Source organism: Euleptes europaea, chromosome 8, assembly GCF_029931775.1.
Source record: "Euleptes europaea isolate rEulEur1 chromosome 8, rEulEur1.hap1, whole genome shotgun sequence".
Classification (NCBI taxonomy): domain Eukaryota; kingdom Metazoa; phylum Chordata; class Lepidosauria; order Squamata; family Sphaerodactylidae; genus Euleptes; species Euleptes europaea.
The window spans coordinates 96,967,632-96,983,881 of NC_079319.1; the positions used below are offsets into that span (position 1 = coordinate 96,967,632).

Below are 16,250 nucleotides of genomic sequence, written 5' to 3' on the forward strand. Positions count from 1 at the left end.
CTCATAATGTTCCATAAGACCCTCGCAACTGTCTCCACATCCAATTTTATGGAGTTTCTTTGGTCATTCCTAGGCACCGCTTTGCAGTTGTCACTTTTTAATTATCATTTAACTGTTCTACATTAAAAAAAACACGCATTGGGTATCACTGCAGTACAGTTATCAGCACTGACTCCTATGTAAAATGTACAAAGGGAGGGGTGCGCGAATGCGCAGCGTGGAACAGAGTTTCATCTGCCCAAAGGGGGATGCCAGCATGGTGCTTTTCAGTATCACATTTGCTCTGTGGAAAAAGTCTCCTATAAAAGTACAACAATACTAACTGGCATAAACCAGCCAATGAAGGGCGCACTAGAAAGTCCTAGAGATTTCAGTGAAAAACAAGCATGTGTTTAAACTCTCTGCCATTGGTATCAGTGGAATTAACAGTGCCTAACTTTGACTGCATTACATTCATTAAAATATTATAAATGCACAGTATTTATATACCATGTCCCATATCAGGTAACGTTTTTACAGTGAGGGGAAAAAGTATTTGATCCCCTGCTAAATTTGCCCGTTTGCCCTCTGACGAAGAAATGACCAGTCCATAATTTTAATGGTAGGTTTATTGTAGCTGTGAGAGACAGAATAACAACAGGAAAAACCCCAGAAACCCAGAAGACAAAAGTCAGAGATTGATGTGCATTATAATGAGTGAAATAAGTATTTGATCCCCTATCAACCAGCCAGATTAGGGTTAGGGTTAGGGTTCTGCTGTCGACAGAAGCAATCAATCCATCAAATTCCAAACTAGCCACCATGACCAAGACCATAGAGCTGTCCAAGGATGTCAGGGACAAGATTGTAGACCTGCACAAGGCTGGACTGGGCTACAAGACTATTGCCAAGCAGCTTGGTGAGAAGGTGACAACCCTAACCCTAACTGTCAACCTCCCTCGGTCTGGGGCTCCATGCAAGATCTCATCTCGTGGTGTTGCAATCTCAATCATGAGAACGGTGATGAAGCAGCCCAGAACTACACGGGGGGAACTTGTCAATGAGCTCAGGGCAGCTGGGACCATAGTCACCATGAAAACAGTTGGTAACACACTACGCCGTGAAGGACTGAGATCTTGCAGAGCCCGCAAGGTCCCCTTGCTCAAGACAGCACATGTACAGGCCCGTCTGCAGTTTGCCAATGCACATCTGAATGACCCAGAGGAGAACTGGGTGAAAGTGTGGTGGTCAGATGAGACCAAAATCGAGCTCTTTGGCATCAACTCAACTCGCCGTGTTTGGAGGGGGAGGAATGCTGCCTACGACCCCAAGAGCACCATCCCCACCGTCAAACATGGAGGGGGACATATTATGCTAAGGGGAAAGGACACCTTCACCGCATCGAAGGGACGATGGATGGGACCATGTATTGTCAAATCTTGGGTGAGCACCTCCTTCCCTCAGCCAGGGCATTGAAAATGGGTCGAGGATGGGTATTCCAGCATGACAATGACCCAAAACACACGGCCAAGGCAACAAAGGAGTGGCTCAAGAAGAAGCACATCAAGGTCCTGGAGTGGCCTAGCCAGTCTCCAGACCGTAATCCCATCGAAAATCTGTGGAGGGAGCTGAAGGTTCGAGTAGCTACACATCAGCCTCGAAATCTTACTGACTTGGAGAGGATCTGCAAAGAGGAGTGGGACAAAATACCTCCTGAGATGTGTGCAAACCTGGTGGCCACCTACAAGAAACGTCTGACCTCTGTAATTGCCAACAAGGGTTTTGCCACCAAGTACTGAGTCATCTTTTGCAAAGGGATCAAATACTTATTTCACTCATTATAATGCACATCAATCTCTGACTTTTGTCTTCTGGGTTTCTGGGGGTTTTCCTGTTGTTATTCTGTCTCTCACAGCTACAATAGAACTACCATTAAAATTATGGACTGGTCATTTCTTTGTCAGAGGGCAAATGGGCAAATTCAGCAGGGGATCAAATACTTTTCCCCCTCACTGTAACTATGTTATCTCAATGGTATTTACAAGGACCTTGTCAGTGTCAGAGGCCTTCGCTGGTTCAGGCTCTTGCTCCTGACATGACTAGGCCTGATGGCCTTGGTTCACATGCTTTGTGTCAGATGGCCTTGGCTCTCATGCTGGTATAATCTGTACAGTTTCGTCCGTCCTGTTTGCTGCAGCTGTGGGGATAATTGGGCTACACTGCCTAGGAATCTCTTATCTCGGGTTTACCTCACCTTGTTTTGGTTTCACTGTGTTCTTAAGCCTGTACTTTCTTCTGTATCGTTATTAACAGCCTTCTTCTGTTTGTAGACAGTCAGTTCTTTTATTTACCTTTTGTTCCTAATAAAGTATTATTGCTTCAGGACCACTTGCCTGGATGAATTTGCTTTTAAGGGATGCTAGGGGTAAACGCCTGATCCTGAAATTCAGATGGGGTAGTGTTCTCTTTGCATTACAGGTAGAAGGGAAGACGTAACAGCTTGTCTTAATGTGTTTGTGGCCCAGCTCAGATTTGAGCCTTGGCTGGAACCCAGAATGCAGACCAGCATGAACTTGAAGGGGTGATCTCCTATTTGGTTCTCACAGTATAATTGTATTTTGAGCTCCATCTTGTTGTTTTGGGGGGTTTAAAGTACTGTTTTGGGGTTTTTTTACTGTTGATTTTATTGTACCAATTATCCTTGTATTATTTTAAATGGCGCTACCCGCCCTGAGCCGGCTTGCTGGGGAGGGCGAGTTACAAATTCGAAAAATAAGCAAATAAATAATTAAATAAAGCTATTCTATCATTTGCCATACCAGGAATGATGTCAAAAATTAGACGGTGTATCCAAATTCACATCAAGTTAGAGCAGTCTGTGGTCGTTTGTGCATGGGAGTTTTACCTGAGGCTTGTTGCTCACTGGGCCCACACTTTTCAGTTGCAGATCTATGCACTAGCAGTCTCCAAGGTCAAATCAGGCAGTATTTGAATCCCCACCCCTTGAAACACTGCTTTGTAATTGACTGTAGTGCTTTCTGTTAGAGAAAATTCACTCCGCCAAACTTCCATGTCCTGCACCCGGGCCGATCTCAGGGGAGATCGAAGAATCGGGTTAATGGAGGGATTTGTGAGGGCTGGCCATGAGGTCATCTCTAATGGACGGAAAACTCATGTATAACTCCATGGAACAACCGAGACAGATCAGGGGTGAACGTGAGCGAAAGTACCCATGCATAAACGACCTATGTATGTTGCAGTAGTTTCAGTGGAATTTGCATTTGAATGCATATCTGTATCTACATTCTTGCACAACGGATCTATATTAAGGGTGGCTAGAGCTGAGTCAAAGCAAGACTTGAAATGAGACCTGGCAACAGATACTTCTAATTAAATTTATTCCTCTACAGTTTCACAACCCTGCCCCACCCGCCACCCCAAATTTTCAGGGGTGCATACATAAAGAGAAGGTGGTAAACTTGGAGGAATATCATATTTATCTGTTTTTAAAACTTACTATATAGCTTTAAATTAGGGTTGCTAATTCTTGGGTGGGAAATTCCTGGAGACTAAGGGGTGGAGGCTGGGGAGAAGAGAGTTTGGGAATGTGGGGAGCTCAGCAGGAATGTGATGTCAGAGTGAACCCTCCAGGGGATAGGGGGCAGGGTTGCCAGATCCAGGTTTGGAAACTCTTGATGATTTGGGGATAGAACCTGGGAAGAACAGGAACCTAAGTGGGGCATAATGCCATACAGCCCACCCTCCAAAGCATCTATTTTTTTCCAGGGGAACTGAGCTCTGTAGTCTGGAGATGTAATTCTGGGGGGGATCTCCAGTTCCCACCTGGAGGCTGCTGGCATCCCTACCTCCAACGTGGCCATTTTCTTCAGGAGAACTGATCTCTGTCACTTGTAATTCTGGGAGAACTCCCGGCCCTACCTGGAGCTTGGCAACCCTACTTTAAATAGAAAATGTTTTATTCCAAGGGACCTGGCTGGTATTGCTCAAAACATTCACTAAAACTGGGGAGGTACCTTTTGGCGAAGTTTGAGAAGCACTCTTCTGGTTCTTTCTTCCTCTTTAGCCCTTGAGCTTCGAGACCAAGAAAAGCTACACTTTAAAAGTAGAGGGTGCCAACCCCCACCTGGAGACGCGCTTTCTCAACCTGGGCCCGTTCCGCGACACTGCGACTCTGCACATCAGCGTGGAGGACGTGGATGAGCCACCCGTGTTTGAGCCTAGCTTTTATTTTGTGGAGGTACCTGAAGATGTGGACATTGGGACCACCATACAAATGCTTTATGCCAAGGACCCTGATGTGACCAGCGACTCGATCAGGTTTTTTTTTTAAATTTCCACCACTCTAATATCCACTGTGTTGTCTCAGGGCTGTGATGGTTAATTTGGGAGACAAGTAATGCAGGTTCAAACGGCTAAACCAAAAGAGATGTTTGGATATCTTTATGTTAGGTATCGTTTTGTTATATAAGGCCAGTTTGTGCAACCAGAACCTCCATTGGCCAGTCATCTGTAGCAGAGTCAAGGCTTAATCAGACTCCCATAAATCCTGGGTTAACCCGCACACCGAGTCAGCACAGACGCATAAAACCTCTGCCTAGGGTTGCCAACCTCCAGGTAGTAGCTGGAGATCTCCTGCTATTACAACAGATCTCCAGACAATAGAGATCAGTTCACCTGGAGAAAATGGCCGCTTTGGTAATTGGACTCTATGGCATTGAAGATCCTCCCCTCTCCAAACCCTGCCTTCCTCAGGTTCCGCCCAAAAAAATCTCCAGATGTTTTCCAACCCAGAGCTGGCAGCCCTACCTCTGCCACTGAAGAGGCTGCACCTCACTGTTCAGATAAAGTACATTTCTTTATTTGTCTGTTTGTTCCAAAAGACATTCAGCAGTGGCACCAGACACATGGGGGGATGGTATTCGAAAGCCAGTCACATAAAATACCCTGTCTCTCATGTGTGTCTCACCTCAGAAGTGGGGGGAACATGAGGGATGACTTTAGAAGACAAACACAGTGTCTAGGTGAGAAAAGACCGAGGGCTGGACCCTGAGGCTTTATTGTACTAGCGTTGTTGGTGCAGAGACAAACCCCAACATGTCGTATATCCTTTGAAACGGAATAGTGTCCCGCAGCCTGCTGCTGACAGAATTGTGCTGGCTTCTGGACCTAAGGCTGAGTTGTCCCCGTGCACAAAATGTTAAACCATCCATGATAATATTGCAATTGGTGCAGTGGTTAAGTCCATACGGAAGCCATACTTACATGTTAAGAGATCCTTTAGCCCAGGGGTGGGGAACCTTTTTCCTGCCAAGGGCCATTTGCACATTTATAACATCATTCAGGGGCCATACCAGGTGTAGATCTCCCGGTGGGGGGGGGAGAGGCTAGGATTGCCAGGTCTCCAGTCACCACCTGGAGGCTGGCAACCCCAGGGGAGGCCACGCAGAGAAGGCCTGGAGGACTCCCCTGGTCCTCCCCCCTCCCAGGCGGGAGGGCAGCCAGCTGTGGGCCCGAGCAAACAAGGCGCCAGAGAGGCGCAGCCCGTGGTCGATCGGCAAGGGAGAAAGGAAGGAAAACAGAGAAAGAGGAAAAGGGAGAGAGGGATAAAGAAATGGAAAGAGGGGGAGAAAGAAAAGGATGGAGGGAGACAGACAAAGAAAGAGACAGAAAGAGAGGGAGAGAAAAAAGCCTTCCCCCCTCACACACACACACACACACCGGCCCCACGCGATCTGGCCCCAGGCTCCATGCCCTCCCCACCCCAGAGTCCACAAAAGGCCCCCTGAAGCCCGATCGGCTCCTGCACGCATGCTCTGCCACCAGGAGCTGCAGGCCTCTTTTCCCACCCCCCCTCTCGCTACTCAACAGCCGACAGGCAGCAAGAGGGGATCACAGTGTGCCCTAGTGTTCCTGCATGCTGCGGCTATAGGGGGCAACCTTGGGGGAAGCGTCCCTCCCCCTCCTCTCGCCAACCAACAGCTGTCAGTCAGCGAGAGGAGGTCCAAAGGGCGCCGCAGCATCCCTGCAAGCCGTGGCCCCAGGAACATGACTTGGGAATTTCCTTTCCCATCCTTAAGTTTGTTGTGTTTGGATTTCTCCGCCTGCCTCTTACCAAAGCAAAGCCAGAGAACGTGATAGGAAAGACAGACCTTTCACACACACTTTTCTCAAACATCACATTAAACATGTACAAGTAAAACATGCAGTTTATTGTACTTACAAGAGAATATAAAGCAAACAAGAAAACAACAATGTTTAGGTAAATATATAAGACAGAACTTAACAAACCCACACACAATTGACACACCAACAAACAATTATCAGAGCGCTCTGAGGTCGTTCCAAAGAAGAGACAGAAATGGTCTCTCCCTGAGAAGGACAAAGGGCTGGCATCTTGGAGGCTCTTTTATAGGCTGGTCTGTTGACAGAGGGTCCCAACCTGACACTTCCCTTGCCATTCTTTAGGAAGGGTTTTCCGCAAATTATGGCTTATTCTTGTTTGGAAATATCCTGTTCTCAAACAAGTTACTTAGTTTCAGAGTCTCTGACACTGTTTGTTCATCAGCCTGTGTGCATAAACAAATCCCTTCTCAATCTATGCAGATAATTTGTTGCCGGTTCTAGTGACCTTCCTATCCTTGAACATAATTTCAGGCACCTAATGTGCTTTGGGTTAATCAACTCCTAAATGCATTCTCCGTTACCCTCTAAGGTCAGGAGCCTAGTGGAAAAGCTGAAGTCAGCTAGCTTCATGTGGCTTTTAAACTGCAGGTTAAAATATCAAGGTATAAAGGTGGTTTTTCTTAACCCAAAATAATATATAAAAATTCTCACCATAGTCCCCCATTTTTGGGTTAAGAAGAACCCAAACTACTTATTGTCGAAGGCTTTCACGGTCAGAGTTCATTGGTTCGTGTAGGTTATCCGGGCTGTGTAACCGTGGTCTTGGTATTTTCTTTCCTGACGTTTCGCCAGCAGCTGTGGCAGGCGTCTTCAGAGGAGTAACACTGAAGGACAGTGTCTCTCAATGTCAAGTGTATAGGAAGAGTAATATATAGTCAGAAAGGGGTTGGGTTGAGCTGAATCATTGTCCTGCAAAAAGTATCAAAGGTATGTGGTATTAGGACAATGTGGTATGTTAATACCACACCCTCATTAGCACATTATCTTGATACTTACGGGACAATGATTAGCACATTACCTTTGATACTTTTGCAGGACAATTTGGTATAGCGGATATAGTTTTTGTGAATCCTAGAGCATCTAATGGCTTCATTTCCAGTTAGGGTTGCCAACCTCCAGGTACTAATGAAGGACCAAGGTTATACTTCATTCATCAACAAGCAAAAAATTAAGCAAAACAGAAATATACTCGAGAGTAATGTGTTACAGCACACAGCTTAAATTGGGTTAAAAATTGGTTAGATGACAGGAAGCAAATAGTAGGAATAAACAGACAGTTTACTCAGGAGTCTTTGGTGAGGTACCTTGTCGAAAGCCTTTGGAAAGGATACCTGGAATGCCCCAAAACATCTGAGAAATGAATTCTTATTAATTTATTAATTTATATGTGAAAAAATCCATGTAGGCAAATTTTAGATCAGAAAACAAACACCGCGTATCACTTTCCCCCAGAGCTGGATTCAAGTTCCGTAGCACCTTAGAGAGCAGCAAGATTTTTGAGGTCTGAGCTTTTGAGAGTCGAAGCTCCCTTTGTCAGGGCTTTGACACTCGAAAGCTTATATCCCAAAAATCTTGTTGGTCTTTAAGGGGATACTGGACTCAAGTCTAGCTCTTTTACGGCTGACCAACACAGCTACCCTCTGACACTTTCCCCCTAGCGTATCAGAAGAGGCAGCATGGCACAGTGGTTAAAGTGTTGGACCTGAGATTGCCAGATTCAAATCTCCACTCGTGGAAGCTCGCCAGTTGCCCTCGGGCCTGCCATGTTCTCTCTGCCTAAACTACCTCGCCAGGTCTTGTTGTAGCATAGGGTGAGAGGAGAACATAATAAGCCATTTTGAGTCCCCATTGGGGAGAACAGCATGGTATAATTTTTTTAAAAGTATCATTAAGCATAAGCCTTCAGAGAAAGAAATCTCTGCTCTTAGACTGTCACAGGAAAATGTACAAATTGCCACTTGATTTAGAAGCTTTTAAAAGTCTTTTCAAGGATTATAGGGAGATTTTGAGGAGAAAGGGGGTGTTTGCCTAGAGATCTGGAAAAGGGTCAGATTGCTTTCTGTGTAAGTACAGGAATGCCTGTTCATAATCAAAAGTGATTTAGCTGTAGTCTGTTAAATAGACTGCAGTATTACAGAAGTTTAGTGAACCCCTCTTAACTGATCATACCATCATTATGCCAATAGTAACAACGAGACCATGATGTTAATGCCAACACACAATGTTGGAGGTGCTTTACCAACATTCATTTTTATTTTGTTGCCTGTATGGAGCTTCCCCAGGTCAACAGTAATTACACCGGGGGTGGGGGGATTTTGGGATACCACTGATCATTTCAGTTAAAAAAGCAAAATTATATTTGACACTGAATTTTTTGAAAAGCCTGAGCAAATTCCAAAGGAGACTCTCAAATCCTCTTATTCCCAGCTTTGTTGGCAGTCGAATTACCCACATTGGAAGTTGCTGATTGCTGAAAGCACGGCCTGATTAATTCAGAATGACTCAGGAAGATTATGTAAACAGTTCAATGGACTCAAGTGTTGAGCGCCAGCTATTAATAATAGGGGAACATGTGCAAAGAATGCAGCACAAAGCCCACACCTATGCGGTGTGACATCCGTTATTAATGCTGTGCTACTAACCACAAGGCCATGTTCAGTTTCAGATACACGCTAGCCTTAAACTGTCAGAAGAGAAAATTTTAATAGACCTTTTCAAGAACGATCATTTTTTCACAGTCTTACAAAGCCATTGTGCCAATTTCCTAAATAAATCTAGCACCCTGGGAAATATGATCTAATTTTTTTCTCCTGTTCCCTTATTCTTACACAAAATAAAGTCTCTTCTTCCCCTACAAGCATCTGTCCAGTACTGTGTACCACAAGTTTCTCTTGCCGAAAACAGGACTTAACAGTTCACGTAGAAGCATTTCACCTTTGTCTCAGTAATCCTTACAGAAGTGTTACAGACCCCCATATCTGTAGATTAGAGACAGCATCCCCTGGAGAACTTCTGCGGACAGAAGGGGGGGAGATTTTTGCCATTTCCCATCTCATTCTGCAGAGCTCATGCTATCCCTGTGGGTCCCCCATCCACCAGGAACAGTATTTCTAAACACTTCTTGGGCTTCAGCTGGGGAATCAAGGAAGTCACAGTCCGTGGAGAGAAATTACCAGCAGATTCAAGGCAATTTCATAGCCAAACTGAGTTTGAAGCAGGGACTTCTCAGTTGATAAACTGTGCTCAGATCATTATGCTGCCCTACGATTCGGGTTGCCAACCTCCAGGTGGTTAGTATGGAGTCGGCTAGTTAACTTCAAGTCAATCACAGACACAAAGTACTCCAGAACGTAACAATTTATCACATAGGTGCAAAAGTGCAGATGTGCAATGAAAGACTTACAACTTACAACATACAATTCTATATACAATCCTATGTTCTCAATCCTATAAGGTAACAATCTCCACAATTTTCTCTTGAGTAATCTTCACAAAGGTAACTGGAGAGCAAAATTCAAAAAGTCCCATGAGGGTAAGGTTTCAATAGTATTTCTAGAAGAATGAAGAGGGGGACGATCATTTCAGTTCTTCTTCAGCCCCTTTTCCTGTAAAATCCCATTTAATTATATAAATTGTATCTTACATAGGTCCAAATCTCTCATTTCATTAGCAAATATCATTTTACTTACAGTTTAATTCAATTGTATATGTTCACAACTTATCTCCATTTTTCCATTCAGGATAAAGCTGCAGCCATGTTCTGTATATATTTTTTCAAAGTTCCCACCCAGGGTATATCATTTCACATATGCGGTTGCTCAGATGCTGTTATCTGTTCCCAAACGGATACAAATTGCTACTGCAGCAGAGAAAATTGTGGAGATTGTTACCTTATAGGATTGAGAACATAGGATTGTATATAGAATTGTATGTTGTAAGTTGTAAGTCTTTCACTGCACATCTGCACTTTTGCACCTATGTGATAAATTGTTAAGTTCTGGAGTACTTTGTGTCTGTGACTGACTTGAAATTAACTAGCCGACTCCATGATAATTTCCTGACTGCGTGTAATAGTGTGGTGGTGTATATTTGATTGCTCAACCTCCAGGTGGTGGCTGGGAATCTCCCACTATTACAACTGATCTCCAGGGGACAGAGATCAGTTCCCCTGGAGAAAATGGCTGCTTTGGAAGGTGGACTGTTCGGCGTTACATACCCCATTGAAGCCCCTCTCCTTCCCAGAACCCCGCCCTCCTCAGGCTCCACCCCCAAAACCTTCAGGTATTTACCAACTCAGAGCTGGCAACCCTACCTGTGATCCATACTTACATACCTCACATACATTATTCCACTAATTCTTAAACAATTCTGAATGGAAGCCTATTATAATGATCCCATCTTACAAAGGGCTTGACTATGTACCTCCAGCAAATTCGTAGTCGAGCTGAAATCTGAACCAGGAATGTTCTAAATTTGCTCAAAAGAAAGTTACATCAGCAGCGAGGGGAACTAATTGGAGGAGGAGGAGGAGGAGTTGGTTTTTATATGCCGACTTTCTCTACCACTTAAGGCAGAATCAAACCGGCTTACAATCGCCTTCCCTTCCCCTCCCCACAACAGACACCCTGTGAGGTAGGTGAGGCTGAGAGAGAATGACTTGCCCAAGGCCACCCAGCTGGCTTCGTGTGTAGGAGTGGGGAAACAAATCTAGTTCACCAGATTAGCCTCCGCCACTCACGTGGAGGAGTGGGGAATCAAACCCTGTTCTCCAGATCAGACTCCACTGCTCCAAACCACCGCTCTTAACCACTACACCACGCTGGCACCCAGGCCCATCACAATTTGCTCAGAACTAAGCCACATCAGGATTTTATTTATTTACTTCATTTACTTCTCTCCAATGGGGACCTAGAGTGGCGTGCATTGTTCTCCCCAGCTGCATTTTAGGTTAGGCTGACAGTACATTCCTAAGGAGAGTTACTCAAGTAGAGGTTTTGGGCACCACAATTTAAGAAAGATGTAGACAAGCTGGAACGTGTCCAGAGAAGGGCAACAAAGATGGTGAGGGGTCTGGAGACCAAGTCCTATGAGGAAAGGTTGAAGGAGCTGGGGATGTTTAGCCTGGAGAGGAGAAGACTGAGAGGGGATATGATAACCATCTTCAAGTACTTGATGGGCTGTCATAGAGAGGAGGGTGCTGAGTTGTTTTCTGTTGCTCAAGAAGGTCGGACCAGAACCAACGGGTTGAAATTAAATCAAAAGAGTTTCCATCTAGACATTAGGAAGAATTTTCTAACAGTTAGAGCAGTTCCTCAGTGGAACAGGCTTCCTCGGGAGGTGGTAAGCTCTCCTTCCCTGGAGGTTTTTAAGAAGAGGTTAGATGGCCATCTGTCAGCAATGCTGATTCTGTGACCTTAGGCTGATGATGAGAGGGAGGGCATCTTGGGCATCTTCTGGTCACTAGGGGTGTGGAGTGGGGAGGTAGTTGTGAATTTCCTGCATTGTGCAGGGGGTTGGACTTGATGGCCCTGGTGGTCCCTTCCAACTCTATGATTCTATGATTCTAAGTCTAAGCCCATTCATTTCAATGGGCCTGGACTGGAGTAACTCTCCTTAGGAATGCACCATCACAGTGCGTGACTGGCCAAGTTCACCCAGCAAGTTTGCATGGCGAATTGGAAATTGGAACCTGGGTCTCCCAGATATTAGTCCAGCACTCTAAACCACTACACCACAGTGGCTCTCAGGATATCCTATGTGGATTGGATCCTACCCTATATAGCCTTGCTAGGGTTGCTAGCTCTGGCTGGAGAGGTATCTGGAGATTTTGGGGGTAAAGCCTGGGGAGGGCGGGGTTTGTGGAGGGGCGGGACCTCAGCAGGGTACAATGCCATAGAGTCCACCCTCCAAAGCAGCTATTTTCTCCGTCACCTGGAGCCAGAGTGGTTGTAGTGGTTAAAAGCTGCAGACTCTAACCTGGAGAACTGGGTTCGTTTCCCCACTCCCACACATGAAGTCTGATGGGTGACCTTGGACTAGTTATAGTTCTCTCTGAACTCTCTCAGCCCCACCTATAGGGTTGCCAACCACCAGGTATTATCTGGTGATCTCCTGCTATTACAACTGATCTCCAGCCGATAGAGATCAGTTCCCCTGGAGAAAATGGCTGCTTTGGCAATTGGACTCTATGGCATTGAAGTCCCTCCCATCCCCAAACCCTGCCCTCCTCAGGCTCCTCCCCAAAAACCTCCCACTGGTGGCAAATAGAGACCTTGCAACCCTACCCACCTACCTCACAAGGTATCTGTTGTGGGGAGAGGAAGGGAAGGCAATTGTAAGCTGGTTTGAGACGCCTTAAAGGCAGAGAAAATTGGGACATAAAAAACAACTCTTCTTCTTCTTCTGTAATAGCGGGAGATTTCCAGGCCTCACCTGGAGGCTGGCAACCCTAATCCTTACCTTTATGTTATGCCTTTAAGCAAGCCCTGTTTGTAGCTTGGGTAGCGTAAGAGCAGTACGTTTCTGTGTACACAATAAGCAATACCGAATCCACAACCTTGGTAAATGAAATATCTAGCTTAAAGCGAGTTTGGTCCTGTTGTGGTTTCGTGGGTAGAATGTGATGAGCCAGGCTGTTTATTTCTGCTGCCAAGGCCAGGGTATGATGGGCAGCTCCAGGCCTGATTGGACACTCCCCAATCCTAATATGACATAGATCTCCTTCTCCAGGGTTCACACGCTAAACTTTATACTGTGATGAACCTTCTTTGCCAAAGAGGACAACTGTTCACTCATTCAAAGGGAATATTTGCAGTGGGAATATTTGCAGTGGAAGTTGTAGAGGTCAGTCTTGGATCAACTGAATGATTGGTTACTTTCCCAAATATGTAAGGATGTGGCCATTTCATCTTACTACTGGATTCCTGATTCTGACATATTAAGACCTTTGGGAGTGTTCCACACTGCATTCGTGGAAGCAGGATGGAGCCTTAATGGGAAAAGCTTTGCAGTATTTATTCCAGGTGGCAGGTTGCCGCAAAGTCTTTTTTCAACCGATTCAACAGATCCTCCAGCCTATTTAGCAGCACAAACCAATTTTAATTACTGATAGTTAAAACTATCCAGCCCTGTACTAATTGAAGTAAATGGCAGCAGGCCTAGGGGGAATACAATAATCTTTTTATATGACAGTTTTCAACGTACTGGGTAAATGAGATACGTTCCTGGCAGAGATGTTTCTCCTGATTGGAATCCTGAAGGACACCATATAATCAGTCAGTTGTATCAAACCTGTGTCCAAAACTGGTTCACAGAGAAATGTTTTCAATGAAATCAATATAAACCCAAACCTAAGATCTTTCACTTGCTTTGATCCCAAATGGAACAGAACCCTTAAACAACAAAGTTTATTCATTTACCTTATTTATAGTCAATCTTTCTCACTAAGGCTCAAGGCGGATAACACAGTGTGAGTGAATGCAGTCAATAAGATGAGAAAACCAATAACCAATGTTGTAGTATTAGGATGTGGAAATTAAAACCAAGTAAACAACCTGAAACAAAGCTGAAACAAAGCATTAGCATTAACATAGAACACAATCAATGCAGAAAATACATCATCTGATAATACATACTGCACAGTAGTATAGGACGTGTGCTCTTCCCCTTTATTAAAGCATTCTTCCTGAATCAATTCCCTTATAATAAAGCCCTATGATCTGTGTAAAAATGCCGTCCTGAATAATTTCAGTTTTGCATAGTTTGCGGAATTCCAGGAGAGGGGGAGCCTTCCTGACCTCATCAGGCAGGCTGCTCCATAAGGCGGGGGCCACAACAGTGAAGGCACGTGCACAGTCAGGGGTTGATCCTGCCCGTTTGCAGGGTGGCACCTGCAGATGAGTGAAGTTGTTATGGCGGAGCACAGGGGGAGAGGTGGTGGAGCAGATATATTGGTCCAAGGCCATGAAGGGCTTTGTATGTGATAGCCAGCACCTTCGGTTGAATCAGGAAACCAGCACGCTTCCAAACCCATTGACTTTGATGGTATAACTGTTCTTGGGATTACACCGCAAGCTAAATACGTCATCAAAGCTAATGCCATATATATATACATATACAGCAAGAAAGAGAGGGAGGGAAGGCAGCATGGTATAGCTTGATCTCATCAGTACTCAGAAGCTAAGCAGGTCGGCACTTGGAAGGGAGACCACCAAGGCTCTACATAGGAAGGCCATGGCCGACCACCTCAACTTCCAACTTGCCTTGAAAGCCCTTTGCTGGGGTCACCATAAGTCAGCTGCGACTTGAGGACACTTTGCACACACACACACACACATAGCATCTTCTCAATAAAACTGAAACGAAGAACATTAAATTTATCATGGTGATTATGACCGAGATCTATCAGGTCCAACAGTAGATGGTTAACAAAAGCTCACGAAAGGGTGTGAAGGTGGGGGCCGTCCTGTTTTTGTCTCCAGCATCTGCTACTCAAGGCTGTGATGCCTCTGAAATGGAAATTCTGTTCAAATGTCCACTCCATTAACTTTTTTATCCTTTATGAGTTTGTCTGATCATTTCTGAAAGCTCTACTGAGCCAGCAGCCTTCACTGCATCTTGTAGGTCCCTAAATTGGCGATATATGGGGCAAAGTAATATTTCCTTTTGTTTATCCTGCACCCACCATTGATGAACTTCATTGGGTATGCCATAAGTTCTATTATTATGACAGCAGGAGAAAGGTTTCTTTATTTTTGTTCTATCTTAATAGTTATAACTTTAAAAACTTCTCCCATGTCCTTCTTATTTGTCTTTTTCCTTAAACTAAAACAACACCACTCTGCATCCTTTCCTCATATGAAGATGCTCCAAGTTCTTGTTAATTTTGGTGTCTTTTCTTGTTCAGAAATCCTTTTGAAATGGGGTAACCAGAACTGTTCACTGTCCTCTAAATGTGGCAAGCATTAAACTTGTCCATTGCCAAGAAAGATAAAAATATCTGAAATTAGCTCTCCCCCTCCCCTGTTCCTCCTGAACAACGTAGAAAGAACATCTGGGAAATGAAATTCCTTTTGTCCTTTCATTGAAGAAGTATGACTGCCGAAGACATGGCAGTAGTACAAGCAAACATGTGTCAGGATCCAATTTTTAATTATTTTACTTATCACTGTCTTCATTTCACAGGAGTTACTTTGCTGTTATAAGGGTTTCGGATGTTAACCCGCACTAAATGTATTTGAAGGAGTTCAGCAGCGGTTCAGAGTTGCTTAGTTCTTTCCCAAACCACTTTTTACAATTACTGTCTGAAACTGAAAGCAAACCAGAGTGTTAAAACAATCCTAATGAAACGGAACTGAACATAAAATTTTAGCGGCATGCATAATGCCTTTGGAAATGTGTCCTTTTGCAGATACTCCATTGACCGGAGCAGTGATCCCGGACGATTTTTTTATGTCGACGTTACAACTGGTGCTTTGGTGACTGCACGACCCCTGGATCGGGAAGACATTGTGTGGCACAACATCACTGTCTTGGCTGTGGAGATGAGTATGGCAAATTCAAATTACGGTTACAATGGAAAGAGTCAACAAAGTTGTTTCATTTATATGCGCTTAAGTAGATGTTAATGCTGGATTCTCCCACTGCCCCTTTCCTATTATGTTTTACTGTCTTTGAACATAGAAACTGAACAACTATCAAGATATAGCAGCACAATATATTGTGCCGTCTGCATATCCTCCATATGTCACCCTCTTTGCATACTTATATACATTGGTCCCAATATTTCAATAGGCAAGAGAGTGTGGCATATTGTGGAGATGCAACCACACTTGAATACACATTTGTACAAAGGAAAAAGTAGAAAAAAGGAGGGGAAAGATGTTTGATAGTCTGCACTGTGTAATTGCTCTCCTTCCTAATTTAGAATGCTGTTGCTGATTCCCTCTGAGAGTGCTACAGTGGTGGTTCTCAACCGAGAGCCTAGGTGGGATGAAGGTTTTCATAACCATTACTAAACATTTACTTTTCCTCAATCCCCGTGTCCACCTGCAAGTGTGCCATGCTGT

The 16,250-nt window shown here is 44.5% G+C and overlaps 1 protein-coding gene across 1 annotated transcript in view; it reads left to right on the top strand.

Annotated features, from left to right (window-relative positions):
• Positions 1-16,250, top strand: part of CDH20 (cadherin 20) — an 83,846-nt gene that overhangs the window by 53,633 nt on the left and 13,963 nt on the right. The window contains exons 6-7 of the mRNA XM_056854150.1: positions 4,064-4,317; positions 15,593-15,729. Of these exons, the coding sequence (XP_056710128.1) occupies positions 4,064-4,317; positions 15,593-15,729 (391 nt within the window). The remainder of the gene's footprint in view (positions 1-4,063; positions 4,318-15,592; positions 15,730-16,250) is intronic.